General features: G+C 43.4%; 1 protein-coding gene across 1 annotated transcript in view; it reads left to right on the top strand.

Annotated features, from left to right (window-relative positions):
* The window catches only part of DNER (delta/notch like EGF repeat containing), a 261530-nt gene that overhangs the window by 51501 nt on the left and 186385 nt on the right, over positions 1–23644 (top strand). Inside the window, exon 2 of the mRNA XM_033959607.1 lies at positions 17365–17661. Coding sequence (XP_033815498.1) covers positions 17365–17661 — 297 coding nt within the window. The remainder of the gene's footprint in view (positions 1–17364; positions 17662–23644) is intronic.

The raw sequence follows: 23644 nt of genomic DNA, 5'->3' as shown, positions 1-23644 counted from the left end.
GAAGATTTCTGTAGTAAGGGCTGATATGGTCTGACTTTTTGAGGCCATAGATTAGGCGGACGGCGGTGTTTTGAATGAGCCTCAGACGTTTGATGGTTTTCATGTAGGAGCCCAAATATATGATATTACAGTAATCCAGGGTGCTTAAGATTACAAGAAGTGACATACATAAAATATTACGAGTCTGCAAAATAAAAATAAAAAACAGACAAATTCAGGGCTCCTTTTACAAAGGTGCGTTATGGCTTTAACGCACGGAATAGCGGGTGCTAAAATGCCGTGCATGCTAGCCACTACTGCCTCCTCTCGAGCAGGCGGTAGTTTTTCGGCTAGCGTGCGGTAATCCGGTGCGTGCGTTAAAAACGCTAGCGCACCTTAGTATAAGGAGCCCTCAGTCTTACATAAAATTAATCGCTCAAAGAAATACATCTACAAATAGTTGAGTCTTTAACATTTTCCTAAATGAATTCCTCTTTGATATACCGTCCATCCAAGACGGTTTACAGTTAATAAAAATAAGTGAGGGGGAGGGGAAGTGATGGGGAGGGGAAGAGGTTACATATCTTACTTAAGCCTGACATGACAGGGGAGGAAGGCACAAGAGGTGGCAAAAAAATACACCGAGATTTTAAAAAACATATAAATGAAGGAGAGGGGTGGATAGAACATTAGGGGTTCGTTCGTCTCTAGAGAGGCGTTCGGGGTTGAGAGCCTGAAATGAATATTATTTCAGGGAAAGGAAAAGGCTGGTAGCCCGTGGCGTAGCGAGGATAGGAGGCACCCAGGCAGTGGCACCCTCCTCCCTGCCTCCTACTCCTTCCTCGCCCTCCATGCCACACTTCTGCCCTCCCTTCTCCGTACCCCTTAAAATCTTTGCCAGCACAAGCAGCTCCTACAGCCTGCTGTTCGTGCTGGTACTTGCTTTCCCTCTGATGTCACTTCTTGGCCCCGTGCCCAAGAAGTGATTACAGAGGGGAGCCAGGCTGGTGTGAGCAGCAACCTGAAGAAGTTGCTCCCGCTGGCAAAGATTCAAAGAGATATGAGGGGGAGGGATAGGAGGGCATGAGCATAGCGTGGGAGGGGCAGAGAGGTCTCCGAAAACAGGAGATGCTACCTTCACAGATGTGAATGCAGAAAACAAACAACGAAGGTGACTAATGGATGTTCAGTCATTCTTTATTGCAAATGACTCGACACGATCGGTGTTTCGGCCCCAACGGGCCTGCCTCGGGAGTCTGTATATAGATGATGCAACAGTAAACCTAAAATGTTCAAATTCTCCAATCGCAGATACTTCAAGAAAGTGTTCCGACAAACCGATTCGGAAGTCAAGAAAGGGTGCCGCTATCACTAAGAAGCAAAAAAAATGAGACCCATATTTGAAAAGGCGCCAAATTTAAATAGCGGTTGTTTCTACCACGCATGTAGAGAGGTACCAGCACGCCCACCAAGATGGCGCCTGGGATAGTCCGCCCCACTGCCTCCCCTTTACTACGACACTACTGGTAACCAGATAGCTAACCAAATAAAGTTAAAATAACACCTGCTTAGGTGCTATGCGGGAAATAAATTTTTATATAAATAGAGAAAGGGATTGGGACTTGTATACCACTTTTTGTAATTATACAACCACACTCAAAGTATTTTACATACAGATACTTCAAGCATTTTCCCTATTTGTCCTGATGGGCTCACAATCTATCTAATGTACCTGGGGCAGTGGAGAATTAAGGGCTCCTTTTACTAAGGTGTGCTAGTGTTTTTAGCACGCGCTCTTAAAGATTAGTGCATGCTAACCACGTGCTAAATGAGAAATACTAATGCAAGCCCTATGGAGGTGTTAGCGTTTAACACGTGCGGCATTGTAGCGTGCGCTAAAACCGCTAGTGCACCTTAGTAAAAGGAGCCCTAAGTGATTTGCCCAGGGTCACAGTATAGGGTTTGAATCCACAACCTCAGAGTACTGAGGCTGTGGCTCTAACCACTGTGCCACACTCTCCTCCAAAAATAGAACAGCAAAGGGGATGTCCTAATTTTAGGTAGCTAGCTATCCAGATTGTGAACTGAATATCATCTCTATCCGGTAGCAGTGGCACTGACCATCCATCTGGATATTCGGTGTTGGCCACTGTCTGATTACTGGTGATGGCTTTCTAGCTAAGATGGACCCAATGACATATATTGTTTTTACTGGGACGTCAATTCTGTTGTCCTAAAGAGAGAATAATGGAGGCCAGCTCTGTAGAAAGAGTGATGATTAGTTGTATATTCCAACTATTGAAGAATATTCATTTTCAGTGATATTTCTGGGAGATCCTTTGATTGTGTTCTGTGCTTATGGTTTTGTGTTTCTAGAGATAAATGAACAGAAAATGTGATCTCTTTGAAATGGCTTAACTTCTGTGGTAATATTGATGTTTTTTCTGATAATTCTGAACCCTGCAGAAAAAAGGATAGCAGGAAAGGGTTGATAGAAAAATTCCATGTATATATTAAAATTCAACTATATGTAGAAAATACCACAGCAGTAAAGCTGAGAAAATATACTGATTGACTTGGTTTATTGGATCAAGCAGGATAGCATGCTTTTCTTAATCTGAATCACAAAAGCTCCAGTCTTTGTCTATTTTTATGGTATCCCTATTCCAGCAATAATATAATGTAACTGCATCTCAAGGTCACCTTGGAGTATGCATATGTCTAAGTATTAAAACTTCACAGTATACAGTAGCATTGGAAAACCATTACATTACATTTGTGCAGAGTGGCAAGCATAAAATACTAATTCAGGTGCAACTGATATTGTACTTTCTGTAGAAGCTTTGTCAGCTGTAATATTGGAACTGCTGACTGTACTGATATCACAGAGGAATGGATATCATACGTGGATATGTGAGCGCTGTCAGTGAAATGACAATTGGAAAGGTGAGTTCCAAAACTTGTTAAATACGAAAAGTTGTTTTTTTAAAAATAAATGCCAAGTTTTTATTTTCATGAATTCTGTCCAACAAAAGACATTTGTTTTCACTGAATGCCATATACCTTATGAATAAATGCCTTTGCACATCCTATGGCTATTTATAATGGCAGTCTGTGTCTGGTATGAACTCATTTTTGAAAAAAGAAATGTACTAGATAGGTTTTAGAACTCACCTCTTCAATTACTGATACAGGTTAGAAAAATGATATAGTTTAGACATTTTTCCTAAAAGGCTGTTTTTTTCAGTAATTATTTTGGTGTTTACCTCCTTAACAGATCAGTTATATTTACCGTAGTAAGTACATTACTATAGAAGGCTGTATCTAAAATAGGCTTTGTTAAACTTCAAAATACAGGGCGGCAGGGGGGAGGGGCACTTGGTATCCGTGGTGTTGGAGAGAAGGGAAGGCGCGTGTGTGGAAAGGGGTCAGAGAGGAGGAGAGATGCAAGCACTCCCACCAAGATGGTGCCTTCTTACTATGCTAAGTCTAGAAGAAAAACGTGTTTTCTAATTATATAAGGTTTCTTTCTATCTGAACGATCTGAATTTTAAATGATAAGAGAGGGATTCTTTTGATCCATAAAACCATGTAGAAGAGGATCTGGATAAGTGGTATTTGAAACTTTGGTGCTGACAGAAGTGTAATATCACAACCTAGTTTGCAAGATACCTAAACCAAAGAGATTTATATCAATTCTATCAGCACAGGTGCTGAGAAATGAGGTGCCAAATCAAGGGGGTAGTTCTGGTTTCTCGAGGAATATACCATAATCAAAGCTGGTTTTAGACGTATCTAAAACCAGCTTAGGCCTTTCCCCTGCCTCTAGACGCACAGAGAGAAAAGAGGCGTTTTTAGAGGAGGGGAAAGGGCGGGTGGTGGGCGGGAGGTGGGCCAACCTAGACCAAGGCGTGCAGCAGGTATAACCAAAACCTTAGGCAGGTTGCCTAGTCGGCACTTATACGTTTTGACTTAGACGAAGTCAAAACAGGTCTAAGTGCCGAAAAAGGGGCCACTGAGCTGATCGTGGCTGCTGCGATCAGCTCAGCGGCCCCAGCAATTTGCCTGCCCCCTACAGCAATGATCGAGGCAGGAGGGATGCCTCATCTCCTCTACCACGATGCCATCACTCCTCTATCTGAACTGCCGCGACCCGTGGCAGGAGAGATGCCCTATCCTGCTGCGGGTTGTGGCAGTTTGGGTAGAGGAGTGATGGCATCGCGGTAGGGGAGATGAGGCATCTCTCCTGCCGCGATACATCACCCCCCCCAACAACATCGGGGCAAGAGGGAGTCCAAGCCCTCTTGCCCCACGGCACCCCCAAACCCCCAATGAAGATCGGGGCAAGAGGGAGCCCAAGCCTTCTTGCCCCGCGATCCCCAACTCCCCCCCCCCCGCCAAGTCCGATGGGGCCAGGAGGGAGCCCAAGCCCTCCTGCCCCGCAATCTCTAATCCCCCCCGAGTCCGATGGGGCCAGGAGGGAGCCCAAGCCCTCCTGGCCTCTCACCCCCCACCCCCTACAAGATCGGGCAGGAGGGAGCCCAACCCCCTCCTGCCCTCGACACAACCCCCCCAATGACCACCCCCCGAACCCGCGATTGGCTCCCCCTGCTGACCCGCAACCCCCCCCGACGACCCCCCCATCCCATCCCCCATACCTGTTAAATGTTGGACGGACGGACGGGTGCCAAGCCCACCTGTCCGGCAGGCCAACCGGCTCCAGAATGGGGCCGGATTGGCTCAGGCAGCTGAAACCCTGCCCACAGGTGGGGCCTAAGGCACCTGGGCCAACCAGAATAGACTTGGGAGCCTTAGGCCCCTCCTGTGGGCAGGGCCTTAGGCCCGTGGGCCCTCCTGTGGGCAGGGCCTTAGGCACATGGGCAATAGACTATAGAAGTCCACCTGGTACTATCTTTAGGTTCCCCCTGATGGAGTTGCCATTGAAGCCAACTCCAGCCTATTCTAATCATCCTGTCACTGGAACTTCAATCAAAGAACCTACATCAAGTCAACATATATGGGACATAGACCATTCAGGATTGCTCAGTACCGGCCTTAGTTTGTTTTATATCATTTCGTTTTCATCCCACGCGTTTTTGAATTTCGTCACCATTTTCATCTCCACACCTCCCTCAGGAGGGCATTCCAGGCATCCACCACCCTCTCTATGAACAAGAATTTCCTAACATTACTCCTAAGTATGCCACCCCACAACCTCAGTTCATTCCCTCTAGTTGTACCATTTTCAAGTTTAATAAGGATTTGATTGATCGCTTAATCAGAATTCGAAGTGATGTACATATCAATAAAATTACAAAATTTAGAGGAAAACAAAATAAATGACAAAAACTAAGTCTTGCAAAACATATTACAAACTAACATTACAAACATATTAAAACACAAGGAAAGATAGGGAAAGGAGATACAAGTTATTTGATAGTAAATAAGACATTCAAAGGAAGGGAAAGATCAATGTACTTCCGAGAAGCTATAAAATACAGTTGAAATAATGCCATTAGACGAGCTTACTAATTATCGAATGCGTCCTTAAAAAGAAAGCTTTTTAATTTGTTCTTAAATCCATCCAAGTTGCGTTCTTCCCTTAAGTAAATAGGGAGTGAGTTCCATGTTTGAGGGGCTGTGACAGAAAAAATGAATTGCCGCCGAGAATTAATAATTTTAAGTGAGGGAATCATCAGTAAATGTTGTTCATTCGATCTCAATAATCTATTTGAGGTGTAGGGAATCAATGGTCTGGAAAAGATTTGTTTCTATATTAATACCTTTCAAGTGTTTAAATATCTGTATCATATCTCCCTTGTCCCTCCCCTCCTCTAAGTGCGCATTAGGGCGTAACACCGTGTGGTAAAAGGGCCTCCTAATAAGGTTTGAGCAATTTTTAAAAAAAAAATTTGTCAAAAGGATAGAGCATTAAAAAAATTAAAACTTAATAGTTGGTATCTTATTCTTTCTCAGTGGTCACTTTTAACACAAGTGTTAAGATTCAGCATCCTTCTTAATTCCTCTGAGAATTAACTTGTGCTTCATTTTTGAATTTGGGGTCAAATTCTACGGAAGATATTTAAAACTTAATGTTCACCCTTGAGGGGAAGATGAGGAAGTAAAATGGATGCCTCAATAATTAAACCATAAAATAGAAGTGGCAGTACATGATCAGCTATGAAAATAATTTATTAAGAGCTTGCTTCTAGTGCCCAGACATTTCAGGTAATTTATTGCAGGATGTTAATGGGAGGGGGAAAAAAAGGAACGTAGATGCAGCATGAAAAGCAGAAATGGTTTGGAAAGCCAGTTGATAGGAAAAGCGTTATAAAGAAATAAAACTGAATGTGGAATAAATATCCAGCAAATCTGAGTCAAGGTGGGATACTGTCGTAGCCCCTGGCCTCCTCTAGTACCCTGTGGTCAGTTATATACGCAGGAGGCAGGCCAGAAGACACGTGCAGGTAAAGGAGAGTAAAAAAGACAAATAGAAACAGTGGCATAGTAAGGGTGAACAGCGCCCGGGGAGGGGTGGCGCACCCCCCCTTCCCATTCCCCATACCTTTTTAACTACTTCGGCGTGAGCAGCATGCCCACATCGGTCTCAGCTCACATTTTGATGTCAGTTCCTAGGCACGGGTCCCAGAAGTGACGTCAGAGAGAGCGCCAATGCTGACATGGGCAGCAACCTCAGGGCGGGGAAGGTAAGGGGGAAGGCAGGGGGTGCACGCGTGTGGCGAGGAGAGGAGTGGGGGTGGAGAGGCGGAGGAGTGCCACACACCTAAGAAGACTGCGCCCGGGGCAGACCACCACCCACCCTTTGACGGAGACTTCAGCAGTTGGAACCCAATCACAGTACCGGGTAGAGCTTTGGATTCTTGCCCAGAAATAGCTACAAAGAAGAAGAAGAAAAAAAGTAAATTGAATCAGGTTGGGCAGACTGGATGGACCTTTCGGGTCTTTATCTGTCGTCATCTACTATGTTACTATGTCACCCTCACCACTCTTACTACATTACTGAATAGAAATTCCCCCTTTAACAGTATATTCAGGGTTCTGGGACACTGATCCCCAGTGCTATATGCAAAGAGGTAGCCAGCTGCTTAGAGAAATTCTCTGCCAGCTTCCACCAAGCTGCCTCACTCTCTCTACTCCAAAACGACTTCCTTCCCCTTCTGACTCCAACTGTCTCTGTCCCAGTGTTACCAGATACTTTTTTTATAATCCCGCCCAATTACCTTGAAAAACCAGCTCAATGTACGAGAGGGGTGCTGAAATTCTCAGCCCAACTAACTTCAGTTGGAACAGTCTCCTTCGAGGGCAATATACTTAGTCCAGCGAGTTTCCACTAGGGTTTTATTTTTAGCTGTTGACAGAGATAGGGCTCTGATTGGTGGGCCTACTGAACCACTTGGCAGTTTAGTTTTAGGAGGGTCCACTGGACCAGCAGAAATATTTTGGAGGACTGGGGGTAGTCAGGAGAGATCCGCTGGACATTTCCCAGAAGTGTTCTGAGCCTTTTACTGACCAATGCTCAACACTAACTGCGTGCATATAATTTGCATGCTATTAGTGTTGAGCTTTGTTTGCAGAATTAGTAAAAACTGAAATTTTGTGCATTTCCCCTTAAAGCCTACTGAGAGCTTCGGAGCTGCTGTTAGGTTTTGGTGGGTAGGACAGAGATTTTCCCTGTACACATGCTCTATAATGTTAGCAACCTTTCCACGCACAGTAAAGCAGTAGCAGAGAGACTGTGTACTAGAATGGACATCAGAGGGCTGTTTGCTGAATTTCTGCAAATAGATTCAGCGAACACAGAGACAGATTTAGGAAACACAGGAATCCCCCCTCCTCAATGCACTTTGAAAGATGCAGTGAACATGGGAATCCCCCTCCTCACACTGTGAAAGTGAATAATTGAGTGAAGATGAAATTAAAGAAGGCCTGAGTCACTTAACCTTAGAGCATAGAAACATTCCTGGCAAATAAGTACCGTAATTTCATACCAAGTTTAATAAACCAAACACCAGGCACCCTGCTTAACTCAAGAAAAGAAAATGATGTACTGTCTGCTTCAATGCAACATGCATGAACCTCATCCCTTTTTGGATGTGCGGAGTCACCCCTTCTATCGCTAACATATGGAATTGGACAGAGGAAGCTCACAGAGCATGCTCATACCATAATGACATCTCTTAATTAACATTAAAAAAAAAATGAAAAGCACTTGTCCGTAATCACTTCACTGCCTTATTTAAATATACATGCTGAAATCCAAAGGATGAATATAAAACGTAACATCCTCTTTTCTTGTCCTCATTATCTTATTACCAGAACCGCCTTTGCAAACTCATCTGCCTTTTTTTGTATGCTGAAGCTTCAGTGTTGACTTTGTCCCTCCTAGATGGCATTTGTCTCGACACCTTAGAGTGTACTTTTAGCAAGTAAGGGTTCATAACTCACACAATAAAGCTGCCTTTTTTTTTTTTTTTTTTTTTTACACCATTCTGCACAATCTGAAACACAGAACACCACAGGATAGATATACGTATTGCAGATTAGACAATTACAATATAATCAGGAATAACAAGTCACCTATGGCTTTGAGGAAGAGATGTGCTCTATGTGACAAACTGGATATGTTTTATAAAGAAAGTTGTATACTGTATATTCATTTGCTTGAGTTACATAGAATTAATTAGATGTAGCAGTGCTATCTGCTGTTATACATTGTCAGTATGCATGATTCATGCTTGCTAATATAGCAGCAGTGGATGACAAATGTGGTTGTGTCTTCTCTCAAGACCCAAGATCCATTGTTTCCTGAATGTGTGCCAGAAGATTTATATGCAGAAGTGCTCACATGTATGGCAACAGTTTGTAAATATGAGTGTGTAGACCTGTAGGGCTGTGGTTCTCAACCCTGTCCTGGGGACCCCCCAGCCAGTCGGGTTTTCAAGATATTCCTAATGAATATGCATGAGAGAGATTTGCATATGATGGAAGTGACAGGTATGCAAATCTCTCTCATGCATATTTATTAGGGATATCTTGAAAACCCGACTGGCTGGGGGGGTCCCCAGGACAGGGTTGAGAACCACTGCTGTAGGGTGTAACACAATGGTTTATTAAAAGTCTGTATTATATGACTATGTGAGGTGTAATACAGTGAGAGGCCAGTTGGGAAGCTGTTGGAATTTCCACAGTACATTAATGTGTTCATGGATATTCAAGTGGGTTCTGAACAGGATGAGGAAAACAATGTTATGTCATCCCAAAAAAGTTCTGATTAGGCCATGATACATAAATATGAATTAATGAAAAATGACATCAATGTTTGTGGTAAGAAAAGATAGGTTCTCCCAGCAAAGGCTGACCAAAACTGAAACTGCAGCCAAAACTTATCTCCTGGTTTTGGTCAAAACCGAATTCCAAAATTAAATATTGGTTGTGCAAATGTGAAACAATGAGGCCCACTAGGGACTTTCAAAGCTTGCAGTCGGCAGCCCTCTGCTATACAAGATTATTACCCACCAGTCCCAGGAACGGACAACTGGGAAAGCCATTTAAACAAGGACTTCTCAACAAGTCAGGCACATGTCAACACAAATGTAGTTAAATATCCTCTTTGATGGGAACTTTGGAAGAATGTGTAAAAAAAATTTAAAAAATCATGATTACCCAAACTATGCACAAATAGCTAAAGAAAGTTAGCATTAAGATTTTTCCCATTTTGTATTGTTATAAAACTGGAAAAATGGCATCAGGCATGTCAATAACATCTATTGCTCTTAGCGGTGCCTAAATTTGAGTTAGGTACCTGCAATGAAAGCCAGACTGGATCAGTAACTGGTTGAGTGGAAGGTGACACAGTGAGTGGTCAATAGAGATCACTCTGAGGAAAGGGATGTTCGTTGTTTGCCTCAAGGTCTGGTTCTTGGGTTTGTTCTTTTTAGCATTTTTGTAAGTGATATTGCTGAAGGGCTGACTGATAAGATTTGCCTCTGCGGATGATGGTGTAGAACAGTGTTCTTCAACCACCGGTCCATGGACCAGTGCCGGTCCACAGAAATTTTCTGCTGGTCCACAGGGTCAGCACGTGCATCAGGCCCAAAACAGTGTTCTTCAACCGCCGGTCCACAGTGCAATCGATGGGGCGTTATCTTCGAGCCAGCTCCCTCTTCCTAAACTGATTCAGTGCACAAAGCCACGGGCAGTGGCTCCTACAGGCATCCTGCACCTGAACCGGAAGCCTTCTCTCTGACGTTGCAACATCAGAGGAAAGGCTTCCAGATGAGGCACGGGATGTGCAAGGTGCAATTAGTACTATTATGGGGGTGGGGTCTGGGGTACAGATTGGGTAGAGATGGGCGGGGTCTGGCCCACGACTTAGCCCAGTGTTCTCCAACTGCCGGTCCACGGACCGATGCCGGTCCACAGAATAATTATTTTATTTCTGCCAGTCCACAGGTGTAAAAAGGTTGAAAAACACTGGTGTAGAAAACATGGGGAATGACTTAGCAAAGCTTGAGGAACGGTCTGAAATTTAGCAGCTAAGATTTAATGCTAAGAAATTCAAGGTCATACATTTGGGCTGCAGAAACCTGAGGGAACAGTACAGTTTAGAGGGTGAGGAACTTTTGTGCACGAAAAAGGAGCGGGACTTGGGTGTGATTGTATGTGATGATCTTAAGGTGGTCAAACAGGTTGAAAAGGCGACAGTGAAAGCTAGAAGGATGTTTGGGTGCAAAGGGAAAGGAATGGCCTGTTCTGGAGACCACACTTTCAAAAAAATATAAACAGAGTGGAGTCGGTCCAGAGGAAAGCAACTAAAATGGTTGATGTTCTGTGTCATAAGGCATACAGGAACAGACTTTAAGATCTCAATATGTGTACTTTGGAGGAAAGGCGGGAGAGGGGAGATATGATAGAGATGTTTAAATACCTATGTGGCATAAATACAAATGAGATAAGTCTCTTTCAGTTGAAAGGAAACTCTGGAGTGAGAAGAAATAGAATGAGGTTAATCCAGTAGTTGATAGGCTCACGCATAATCTAAGGAAATACTTTTTTTTTACAGAAAGGTTTGTAGATGTGTGGGATAGTCTCCCAGTAGAGGTGGTGGAGATAAAGTCTGTGTCTGAATTCAAGAATACAGGTGACAGCCACCTGGGACCTGGGAGAGGAGGAGATAGTGAATGCTGTGGAAGGGCATACTGGATGAGCCATTTGACTTTATCTGTTCTCACGTTTTTGTTTCTATGTTACATTTCAACTCTCAGAGAAAGTTTAAGTTTAAAAGCTTATCCTGGCTGTCAGGCATGATGGTGGTCTCATGATTTGCTGCATCAGACCTGCTTCCTGTCAATGATGGAACCATGAATTCTGCATTATATCAGAAATTTCTATAGGCGAATGTGCAGCTTATCTGTTCAAGAACTGAAAGTGGGTCATATAGCAAGGCAATGGCCCTAAACTTTCAAGTAAATCTACTACAGAATTAATGAGGAAATAATTTCAAGTTTTAGATCAGCCAAGTCTAAGTCTTGAGCTAAACCCTATTGAAATGTTGCAAGACCTAAAGTGAGCTGTTCATGCAAGGAAGACCACAAATGTCAATATGAATGAATAGGCAAAAATTCCTTAATGACAACGGGGCTGATAGTCTAACTACTACTATTTATCATTTCTATAGTGCTGAAAGGCATATGCAGCGCTGTACATTTATGTCCCTGCTCAAAAGAGCTTACAATCTAACTTGGACAGACAGACATGACATATAGGGTTGGGGATGTAGAATGCAAGGTGAGAGGAGTTAGGAGTTGAAAGTAGTCTTGAAGAGTTGGGTTTTTAACTTGGACTTGAAGACTGCCAGAGAGAGAGCCTGCCAAAGGGATTCAGCAAGTTTGTTTGTTTGGCATTAACCAGCTATGTCGCACAACCTAGCTGATGACTGGGCTAGCCACTGACTGCGAATATTCAGCAGCTATCGCCCACCAAATAACTGGATATTCACTGTTAGCCAGCTTAGCACTATTTAGATGGCCAGGAGCCATTCCTGGGCAGCTAAATACTTCCAAATATTGAGCAGAATGCAAAAGACTGATCAGTAGTTACAGGAAATATAAGAACCTAAGAATAGCCTTACTGGATCAACCAATGGTCCATCAAGCCCAGTAGCCCGTTCTCACAGTGGCCAATCCAGGTCACTAGTACCTGGCCAAAATCCAAAGAGTAGCAACATTCCATGCTACCGATCCTTCATGTCTTAATAATAGACTATGGACTTTTCCTCCAGGAATTTGTCCAAACATTTCTTAAAACCAGCTAAGCTATCCGCTTTTACCACAACCTCTGGTTTTAAAAGTATTTCCCTGCAGTTTCATCGAGTGTCCCCTAATCTTTGTAATTTTTGATGGAGTGAAAAATCAATCCACTTGTACCCATTCTACTCCACTCAGGATTTTGTAAACTTCAATCATATCTCCCCCCCCCCCCAGCCGTCTATTTTCCAAGCTGAAGAGCCCTAACCCTTTTAGTCTTTCCTCATACAAGAGGAGTTTCATCCCCTTTATCATCTTGAATGAAGGGTTCACATCCATGTTCCCTCTAAGCTGCGCACATGAGCAATCGCTCATTCATTCTAGGAGCGCTGCTCACAGATTTTACAGGGTCTCTTTCAAAAATACTTGCAAATCTGGAAAATTGTTGGTTTTTAGAACTTGTTGCTCATACGAAAACCATTTTTTTAGAACTTGTCACTCACATGAGAAAACAGTTTGCACTCACCCAGCCAATCCTTAGAGGGAGCATTGGTTCACATACTTATTCACATAGGGGTAATTACTGTTAATTTGTTGAGTAAATAATCAAACTGCTTGATATTCAGGTGGCAGTGGGCAGTGACTTGACTGTCCGCCGGCGGCATCAAACCCGGATATTAAATGCCGGGCCATATCCAGCCATTGGCACTGAATATCTGATTTTATTTTTGGCCACTAAATTTAACCAGTTAAGGCAATATTCAGCGCTTAACCGCTTAAGTTAAACTGATCAAAGATAGGACTACTATTTATGCGGTCTGATTTAACTGGCTATCTTAAGCGGTCAGACGCTGAACATCGGTGCCTAACTGCATAAAGTCCCCAGAGTTAACCAGTTGTGTGGTAGATGCTAACTGCGAATATTCAGTGGAGATAACTGGTTAAGTCTCGTTGAATATTCACAGTTAGCCACATAACTGATTAGTGGCCGTTTCTGGCCTGTTAAATATATCAATTTTGTCTGTTGTGTTCATTCACTGAGGTTATCTCTCTCCTGATAATGTTTAAATAAATCTAAACATGTTTTTAGTACAGTTTGGCCCAAATTCTATAAAAGATGGGCACCTAGATCGGCACATGTAGCCGATCTACGTGTCTAATTTATTTAATTAGCTTAATCAGTGCCAATAACAAGCTTATTTGGCTCAATTGGCTTAAATTAGAATTAATTGGGTGCTATGCGCCTAACGTGGTATGCGCCTACCACTTTGAGCTAGGTGCCTAGTCCAAGGCACTTAACCAGAAAATGGGCATGGTTAAGGGCAAATCGTGGGTGGATCACAGGTGTATTTTACCTGTAGGCACCTAAATTGGACTTTGGTGCCAGTATTTAGGCCAAGAAAATCCTGGCATAAATAGAGGGCGCCTGAGCCCAATTTAGATGCTGCTAGGCAAGATTCTATAAATGGCACCTAATTCATGATCACGTTCCTCGACACCTACGTTTTAGGCACTGTTTATAGAATTGGGGCCTTTGTGTTTAAATAAGAGCATCCTAGTGGGTTCACAACTTTTTCCCTTGTCTGAATCTTACGAAACAGCACAGCATTTTCTGAAATTGTATTCCAAAGAATTAACCCTCCAAGCTTCAGCTCATGGCAGTCGGCAGTTTAAAAGCCACGGATTTCTGGGGGCTGAATCTAACCTGGATACTCAGTGCCAGGCTAGGTCTAGTCACTGGCATTGAGTACTGCGGTCAGCCATGGACCCGGAAGTTATTGAGTTACGAACAATATTCACTGTCGGCAAACGCAGAGCTAACTGGGCATCCAGTTAGGTAGGCAGGCACTTACATAGAAAATTACTGGTGCCTGCATAACTGCCCGCTGCTCCACATCTCTGGCTATGGACTGTGCCAGCACTGACCAGACAGCACAGCAGCGGTCAGAGACATTCAGTGGCATTGTGATGTTAAGTACCACTGTATATCTGGGGACAGTCTCTCCTGCCTGCTTAAACCCCTTTGAAAAATCTACCCTTAAGTAATTTTCTTCATTGCAGAAAATCAATTTGACAGAGCACTGCTGTCATTTCTATAAAGATGAGAAGCAAATATAATCATCAGGGAACAGGCACTCAAAGATTGCACAGAATCATCACAAGACACAGTTTACTTGAATACATCATGGCAGATTTGATGTAATGTTAACATTTTTATTGTTCTGACGCATTCATTAGTTTGGGCCATTTTTGCTCTACAGAATGAAGGCTGACAGTTTCTGAAAAGGGTTTTACTTTGAGTAGTAAAATACAGATAAATGGAGTAAATTAAAAACTGTTGGCCATAGTAGTTATTTTATCTTATTTCTGGCACGTTGTCGTAACATGAGAAAGCATGGTGCAGCTAGAGTCCAAAGCTTTTTTATTTTTTGTCTAAATTCTGGAAGCTACCACTACTATTCTTTACACTTCTCCCTCCGTATTTGCGGTGGATGCGGGCGGAATATAGCTGCGAATATAGAAAAATCGCAAATAACTTTTTAACTGTTATTCACGTTTTTTTTGTAACAGCCAGCATTTTTAATATTGAAACCACGAATAACTTTTCCCCATCTCTCCCTCTCCAGTCCACCATCTCCCCAATGCAAAGTTTGGCTGAGGGCGCCCCTTGCCCTGCTAATGAATGAAGAAGCGAGGTTCAGCTGCTCCCCGGATCCTTCGTCTCCTCCGAGCATGGCTCCACCTGAGCTTCAGACACTCAATGCAGGGAGCCGGGACCTGAGCCCGCCCATTCCTGCAAGAGGCAGCGGGAGGGACATGGGAGCCCATGTCACCATTGGAGGATTGGAGAACCTAAACCTGAGCCTGAAGTTGCTGTCATTTATCCTGAGTGGCCCATGCTTCCCCCTGCTGCTCTTGGCGCCGGCGTTCCTCTCGCGAGACCTGAGCCCACTGTCACTTAACCCGAGTGGCCCACGCTTCCCTCTCGCTGCTCTTCTTGTTGCTGATAGCAGTCAAGCAGCGATTTTCTGAGTGAATGTTGGTAAGCGCTAAACTTTTTTATCGGTACAGTAAAGAAAAGGAACTGTACTCATGATGTAATTTGGGGAGAGGAGTCAGCATACAAAAAATCATGAATAAGTGAAACTGTGAGTGCAGAAACCACAAATATGGAGGGAGAAGTGTATTTCTATGGCACTATCAGACGCACGCAATGCTGTACATTAAAGATGCAAGAGATGGTCCCTGCTTGAAAGAGCTTACAATCTAATTATGACAGACATACAGGACAAATGGTGAATCTATGTATGTTTAAGTATGGAATCAATGGCTTAGTAAGGGGGCAGTCCGCCCTGGGTACCGTCTTGGTGGGTGCGCCCGCCCCTCCTGCCGCATGCAGGCGCCCCTCCCCTTCCCCATACCTCTTTAATTTTCCTAGCGCGAGTAGCATCACAAACTTGCTGCCTGCGTCAGCGTTGTCTCTCTTTCTGACGTCGCTTCTGGGTCCCGCACCTAAGAAATGACATCAGAGGGAGAGCTGATACCGATGCGGGAAGCAAGTTCATGATGCTGCTTGCGTGTGGAAAATTAAAAAGGTACGGGGGAAGGGGAGGGGCGCATGCATGCGACAAGAATGGGGAAGGCGGACAACAGGGTAGGGAGGGGAGCCGCCCTTGCTGCGCCACTGTATGGAATTACAGAGGGAATGATGAGACCTTAGAGAGGGTAAGGGACTACAGAGGGAACGGCAAACATATTTTTGTGCTTTGCAAGTTGGTAAGGTTAGGACTTAAACGCAGCTTTGATGAAGCCTGGATTTGAATCCTGCCAGAGACGGATACTAACATCGCAGGCAGCGAAAGAGGAACTTTTGAGCAATATTTAATCTCTACCGGCAAAATAACAAGCTTTATCATCACCCCTGAAGAAGCCCGTTGGGCGAAACGGATGGGGCCTCCGTTGGGTTATCAAGAAAAGTGCTTGACATCATAAAGCCATATCCTATATTATCGAGATTTTCAATATTTATCTGCTGGTTATTTAATGCTCAATTGAAAAAGAGAGATATTGATATTTAATCACAATATTAATTTATATGTATAAACACACATTGAATTTTGGAAAATTAAATCCACATAAAAATCAAAAAATTATACAGGGGTTTTCGACCAGTGATGAAACCCAACCCCAATTGGTTATGATCTTTTTGATTGTAGTCCAGGGGTCTTTTTGAGGTCTTTTCTCCTCTGTTTTAATTTTACATTATATGTAATACTGAGTGCTCCATTACATTTGTTAATCTAAGCATTTTTCATACTTTGGACACTCAACACTGTTTCCACCAGTTTTTTCAGTTTATAAGGTTAGGACTTAAACGCAGCTTTGATTAAGCCTGGATTTGAATCCTGCCAGAGACGGAGTCTGATGTGTGTGCAGCGTAGGTATGGAATCAATCTCTACTGATGTCTCAGAAGCATGCATATACATCTTACAGAAGCATATTTACCAAAGCCGAGAGGAACAGCTACATTGATTAGTGAGATAGGTAAGAGTCCTCAGGAAGCAGGGAGAAAGTCAACTAGAGGCACCTGTTTAAAGGTAGAGGAAAGTCAGGGCTTCCAGGTGGGGCACTTGGAATTAATGAATTGCAGGTAACAGTGTGTGTTGAGCAGACTTCTAGGAGCCAGGAAGGAGGAGATATTGGGAAACCTGAAGAGAGAGACAGTGGAAATGCAAAGTATATGATTAGAAGAAAGCAGGAAAGAGGCAGAACTACAATCCACTTTACAATGAAGACATGCAGAAATTTCAAATACATCTGCAGATTTAGGGGAAATGCATGTTTACGTATAGCAGTGATTTTCAGCTTTGTCTTCAGCATATACCTAGCCAGTTGGGTTTTCAAGGTCCCCACAATGAACCAGCATAAGCGAGGTTCACATACATTGCATCCATTGTATACCAATCTATCTCATGCATATTCATTGTGGCTATCACGAGACCCACTGACATATAGCATAACAGTGAAAAGCAAACTTTGTTGCTAGAACTTTATATTTGTTATGCAGAAATAATGCATTTCCGTGCACTAATTTCCCTTTCAATTGTCTGCTCTCAGTTTTCTCTAGATCCCTGTGAAAACAATCCTTGTCGCTATGGCAACTGTACCGCTGGAGGAGGAGGTTACATCTGCATTTGCAGTGAAGGGTATGGAGGGAAGCACTGTGAACACTCATTGCCCAGCATTTCTGTCTTTGGTTGGACAGAGTCCACGGCACCAAGACAACTTAGGCCGGCTTCATCGACTCAGGTGCCTGAAGTTATTTTACCTCGATCACGAGCAACAGTGACCCTACCCATATGGCAACCAAAAGCAGGACAGAAAGTTGTAGATCTGAAGTGGGATGAGATAGAGGTAAAAACCATTGGTTCTCAACATTATTTTAAAGAAATGTTTATATTGATATCTCTACTAACTGCATTTTAAAAAATTGTAATTAAAGAAAGAGATAATTTGGTGAGGGCGGGAGAAATTATCTCACAGTTCTAGGAAAATGTAACACACAACACACATATCCAGATATCTCACAGCGTTTTTTCTGTCCTATGATTCAGCAGAGTTTTATCTTTAATTAAGTGCACATGGGCCTGGGAATGAGCTTCTCTAGCCTTCTCAAGTTTAGCAATGTGCTCTCTGGGAACGTTAATACTCCCTGTGGGGCTTTACAGCTCTGACCCTGGAAGCAACACACTTTGGGCAGGTGGGGGTCATCCTCCCACCCAGGTTCAATGACATTTCTAACTCCTAGGAAGCAGCTGACTGGCTGGGAAACAAACTTAGGAAAGGTAGATTTCCTTAATGGGGGAGCAGTTTGTAGTTGGGGGAAGGCGCATCCGCACTGCCTCCTTATACTTCCTTATGTCACCATGGATATAGTCAGACACAGAGAGTGTTGTAACCCAAGCTCACCTCAAGCCACCATCTTCGTTTCTCCTGTAAAGTTGGCTTTGGCATTAAAATGGAAGTATAGTTAACTCTAATTTTAGAGGTAGAAGTTAAGGTCAACTAAAGCCAGCTAAGAATGGATTGAGACACTCTGCCTTCTTGAGATCATAATTAAGCCTCCAGTCCCATTCTAAATTACTTCCCACTTCCACCTACCTAACCTCTGTGTACTTACCAGCTCATCAGCCTTCTACCAGGATAGGTGTAGGAATAGGAATAAATAGGTGGATAGGGGGCGTAGGTAGTGGCGCAACCAGCCCTATCATTTTGGGAGGGCCTTCCAAAATTCCCTCCCCCTTTGTTCTGTTTCTCTCTCTTCTGCCCCCAGATCCAGCATTTGTCTTCCCCTTCCATGGTCTATCTGCAAATCCACTACCTGCCTGATTAGTGCAACTACACTGTGTGAGCCCTTACCGTCTACAAAATGAATGGCAGTAAGTGCTCACTTGGTAATGTTTTTTAATTCAATTGTTACCAAGCCAAGTCACAAATTGACTGCTAGATACTCTGTAGGTTCCTTCTACTGCCTGACTTGGTAACAATTGAAATATACATGTAATTCATTTATTTATTCAATTTTCTATAGCGTTCTCCCAGGGGAACTCAGAACAGTTTTTAATGGCAACATTAGTACATGGACATTAATACAAACATTTATTACCATATTATTTAAATATTTAAAAAATTATTTCCTTCTCCATGTTTGGTACTTATATTGAATTATATGCATGTCTCTTTGTAGATATTAGGATTGTGACCCCTGATGCAGGCTCGGTTGAGCCGAAACACGAACCGTGTTGGGACCAATTGATTTGTATTAATAAAGATCGACTGAAGGAACTATTCATCCAGTTTGTGAACATCCCAGCTGTTTCTTATGAATTCATACTTACTTTTTGGTTTCGTGGGGGTTCGGTTCCTTTTTTTCCATTAATACAAACAGAAAATCAGCCATTTTATGGCTGTGGTAACAATGGCCTTAGTACACAGGAAAAAATGGCATTAGGGCACGCTAAGGCCTCTTTATGCTGTAGCTCAGTCAAAGGATCCCTAAGTGCTGAATATTGCAATTAACCAGCTATGTTTTATCCAGCTATGCCTTGATATTCAGTGGTAGTGTCTGAATGGCTTGGCATTAACAATTTGGGAGTAAAGCCAGCAGCAGCCAGCAAAATGCTGGATTAATAACTAGAGGTGCACAAATTAACATCATTAGGACATTTTAGTGACCAGGTTCATGGTGCTGACTTCAAAGAAGCTCTAAGGCTATTCTGGTTATCATGTGTACCAGAGTCTGTGCTATCCTGTATTGTATTTTTTTCTTTTTCATTTGCAAGCAGGTAGACTAATAAAGGCAGTTGAGAATGAAGACAGGATCCAAGCACATCATCCCAGTGTAAAACCTGTGTTAATGTTTCTTGCAAAGCAAGTGCACAGTCAAAAATTTACTTGCAGGAATTCAAGCTATTCAAATATGTCTGAGTTCACTTTGCCAAAGTGGTGGCAAGCAAAGCATTTTGCATTTTAAAATTTGCATTGTGTGGTTTTGTTTTTGGATCACATGTCTTGGAATCTATCCTACGTTTTATACGGATGAAAACTGAATGCACATTCTCAACTGCAAATTAACCAAATATAATATGATATGAAATATGTTTGGTTTGGTAGTGCCTCATATTTGTGGGTACTATTTATTGAAGGTTTCAAAAGGATTACAGTAATCTTAACCCTTTATTTCGCAGATGGTGAAATGGCTGCTTTATGTAATTTGATGTTGAACGAGAGCAACAGTGCCCAGTAACAGGCATTTGAAGATGCAGATCTTCCATAAGAGCCATAGAAGACACATATTGCTTCTGAGCAACAATGCCAAATAAAGGGTTAAGCTGCTAAGAGTTGCTTTCTTGTACATAAAATAAAAGAAAATCTGTTATAATTAAGACATAAGGTAAACTGTCTATGTTGGATTAAAAATTATGGTGTTGAAGAACTGGAATTAAATGGGTTTATGAAAACATCTCTGCATTCCCATGTCCAACATACCTTCTCCCCATGTAGTAATGTTTTATATTCAAAGTGAATGAATTAAGAAAAATGTAAACCAGGATTTTTAGGTCCAAAAATGGGGGTCCTGGTTTATATTTGGGCCAGCACCTCCCTCCCAGACTGATTGCAGGCCTATATCGGGTCTCCAGGCTCTGCACCCTGTCCCCACTCCCTGCCCTGTCCATCGTACCTCCTCTGCCACTGGAATCCCTGGTGGTTCTGAGGTGTAGCGAGATTTCAGCGGGAGCCATTCAGGAAGCTGCTTAGCTCTGAGCAGCAGTGCCAAAGCGTACTCCTGCTCAGTACCGCACAGCAGCTGAAGCCAGAACGCGAGGCAGCAACCGACCGGTTTAGCAGTGGGGCAGGAGTGTGGAAAGCTGACTTCTACCCGCTACACCTCTGGATCACTAGGGATTCCAGTGGCAGAGGAGGTACGATGGACAGGGCAGGGAGGGGGGACAGGGTGGAGAACCTGGGAGGGAAGGGGGCTGTGTGCAGTCCCTGGTAGGGAGGGGGCTGGGTACAGAGCCTGACAGAGGAGGGAGGGAAGGGGTTGGGTGCAGTGCCTGGCAGAGAGGGGGCTGGGTGCAGAGCTTGACAGGGGATGGAGGGAAGGGGACTGAGTGCAGAGCCTGTCAGGGGAGGGCATGTGAATATTAAGCCGCCTGACTTATATTCGAGTCAACCATTTTTCCTCCTTTTTGTGGGGGAAATGGGGGTCTCAACATATTCAGATTGACTTATATTCAAGTATATATGGTATATACTTGTGGTGAAAAAGATAATGTAGGATTTGCAACACTGAGTCAGACCAAAGATCCATCAAGTCCAATATTTTGGCCCCTTTTTACAAAACCGTAGTGAGGTTTTTATCGCTGGCCGCAGCGGTAACAGCTCTGATGCTCATAGAATTCCTATGAGCATCGGAGCTGTTACTGTCACGGCTGGCGCTAAAAAACGCACTATGGTTTTGTAAAAAGGGGCCAAAATATTGGACTTGATGGATCTTTGGTCTGACTCAGTGTTGCAAATCCTACATTATCTACACTCGAAAGGTGGGGTTTGTTTCAAATAGTGACCAAGTCGGGTCACAAATACCTGACAAGATTCCGAAAGGTAGATAGATTCTATGCTGCTTATCAGGGGGTTAGTTCTCAGGATAAAAGAGTAAACACAATGCACCTCTTAACACAGAACTATAGGTGAGATCCTATCTCTCAATGCATCCTGAAAGCTGGGAAGGCATCATGTACCTAGATATGACATTGCATCTTACTACTAGAGATTGACAGGGGAAAAAAAATTTCCGTATCCCCGTGGGAACTCATTTTCCTGTCCAATCCCCGTGAGTTCTTTTCCTGTCCCTGCACCATTCTTGCAAGCTCCGTCCTCATCTGAACAAGCCTCAAACAATGTAAAATCATAAATGTTTCAGGTTCGTGCAGTTAAGGCAGAGTTTACAGGAATGGGGCAGGGACAGGGACAGCGACAAAACTTGAGGGGATGGGACAGGGAAATTGAGTTCCTGCGGGGATGGGGACAAATTTGACCCCATGTCATTCTCTACTTTCTTGAATTGTAATGTGAACTGAGCAATGTATTGATGTCTAATAAGTCACAGTTTTTCATGACCTTTTGAAACAAAATACTTCTAAGTTGGCCTTATTCAAAGATGCCTTTGAAATATGAAATTTTACATCCAAGGCTCCTATCAGACATGAATAGGACAGCAAGATGGTTAGGAATAGTATAATAGGGAGGGGGCCTTATTCAAAGACGGTTAGGGATAGTATAATAGGGAGGGGGCCTTATTCAAAGACGGTTAGGGATAGCATAGTAGGGAGGGGGCCTTATTCAAAGACGGTTAGGGATAGCATAATAGGGAGGGGGCCTTATTCAAAGACGGTTAGGGATAGCATAGTAGGGAGGGGGCCTTATTCAAAGACAGTTAGGGATAGCATAGTAGGGAGGGGGCCTTATTCAAAGACGGTTAGGGATAGCATAATAGGGAGGGGGCCTTATTCAAAGACGGTTAGGGATAGCATAGTAGGGAGGGGGCCTTATTCAAAGGCGGTTAGGGTATAGCATAGTAGGGAGGGGGCCTTATTCAAAGGCGGTTAGGGTATAGCATAGTAGGGAGGGGGCCTTATTCAAAGGCGGTTAGGGATAGCATAATAGGGAGGGGACCTTATTCAAAGACGGTTAGGGTTAGCATAATAGTGAGGGGGCCTTATTCAAAGACAGTTAGGGATAGTATAGTAGCGAGGGGGCCTTATTCAAAGACAGTTAGGGATAGTATAATAGGGAGGGGGCCCTATTATACTATCCCTAACCGTCTTTCTGTCTTATTTATCCAATGGAGTTCTCCCTCTAACCTCATGTCTCTTGTATATCAGTTCATGTTTCTTGTATGTCAATTTTTATGAACTTTGTACACCGCTTAGAATTATGATAAGCGGTATAACAAATTTTAAATAAACTTGGAAACTTAATGTAACCCATTTTGGTACTCAAGTAACACCAAATTATTACATCATTCATCAGATATTGGTGGGCCAAAATGCTATCCTAAAGGTAACTGGTAGAGGGGAGGTAGGTGCTCCACGTGATGAAGTTTATGCTATGGGGGGACCGCTTGAAAGTTCTCAGCCCAACCAACAAAGCTGGGGCAGTCTCCACTGAGTGCTGTACACTTAGTCCACGATTTTCCTTTTTTTTTTTGTTCCATATTTTTCCGATGGAATGAAAATAGTGGAAAATCACTGGACACGGGGAAATTCCATAACCAGTGCCTAAGTTAGAAACACAGTTAGAAATGGAAAAAATCCCCTACATTTCCAGTGCCTATGTTGCCCGGAGGCGTGATTCTGTACACAGCACCATCACATGATTGATACGCGGTCAACAGCTGCTGTTTAGGCAGCCGCCATAAGTGTATAGGCCCTAACTTTGTTGGATGGGTTAAGAACTTTTCAGTGGCCCTTCGTATAAAGCATTTTCCCACAAGTAGAAATGTTTTGCATGTAGCACAAAGCAAAAGAACATATAACATTACAAATTTTTCACATACAATGGAACCTTGGTTTACGAGCATAATTCGTTCCAGAAGCATGCTCGTAAATCAAAATACTCGTATATCAAAGCGAGTTTCCCTATAGGAAATAATGGAAACTCGCTTTGATACGTTCCTCCCCTGAGGCCAGCGGCGCTGCTCCTCCCCCTCGCCGCTTGCAAAGGCCCCCCCTGCCTGATCAACTTGAACTCACCCCCCCCCCCATCTGGCACCAGCACGAGAACCGGCATTGCTCCCCCCCGCTCGCAAAGGTCCCCCTCGCTCGAATCGGCA

The sequence above is a fragment of the Geotrypetes seraphini genome, chromosome 9, assembly GCF_902459505.1.
Source record: "Geotrypetes seraphini chromosome 9, aGeoSer1.1, whole genome shotgun sequence".
In the NCBI taxonomy this organism is placed as follows: Eukaryota; Metazoa; Chordata; class Amphibia; order Gymnophiona; family Dermophiidae; genus Geotrypetes; species Geotrypetes seraphini.
Note: the sequence above shows the minus strand (reverse complement) of the source record. Positions and strands in the feature narration are given on the sequence as shown.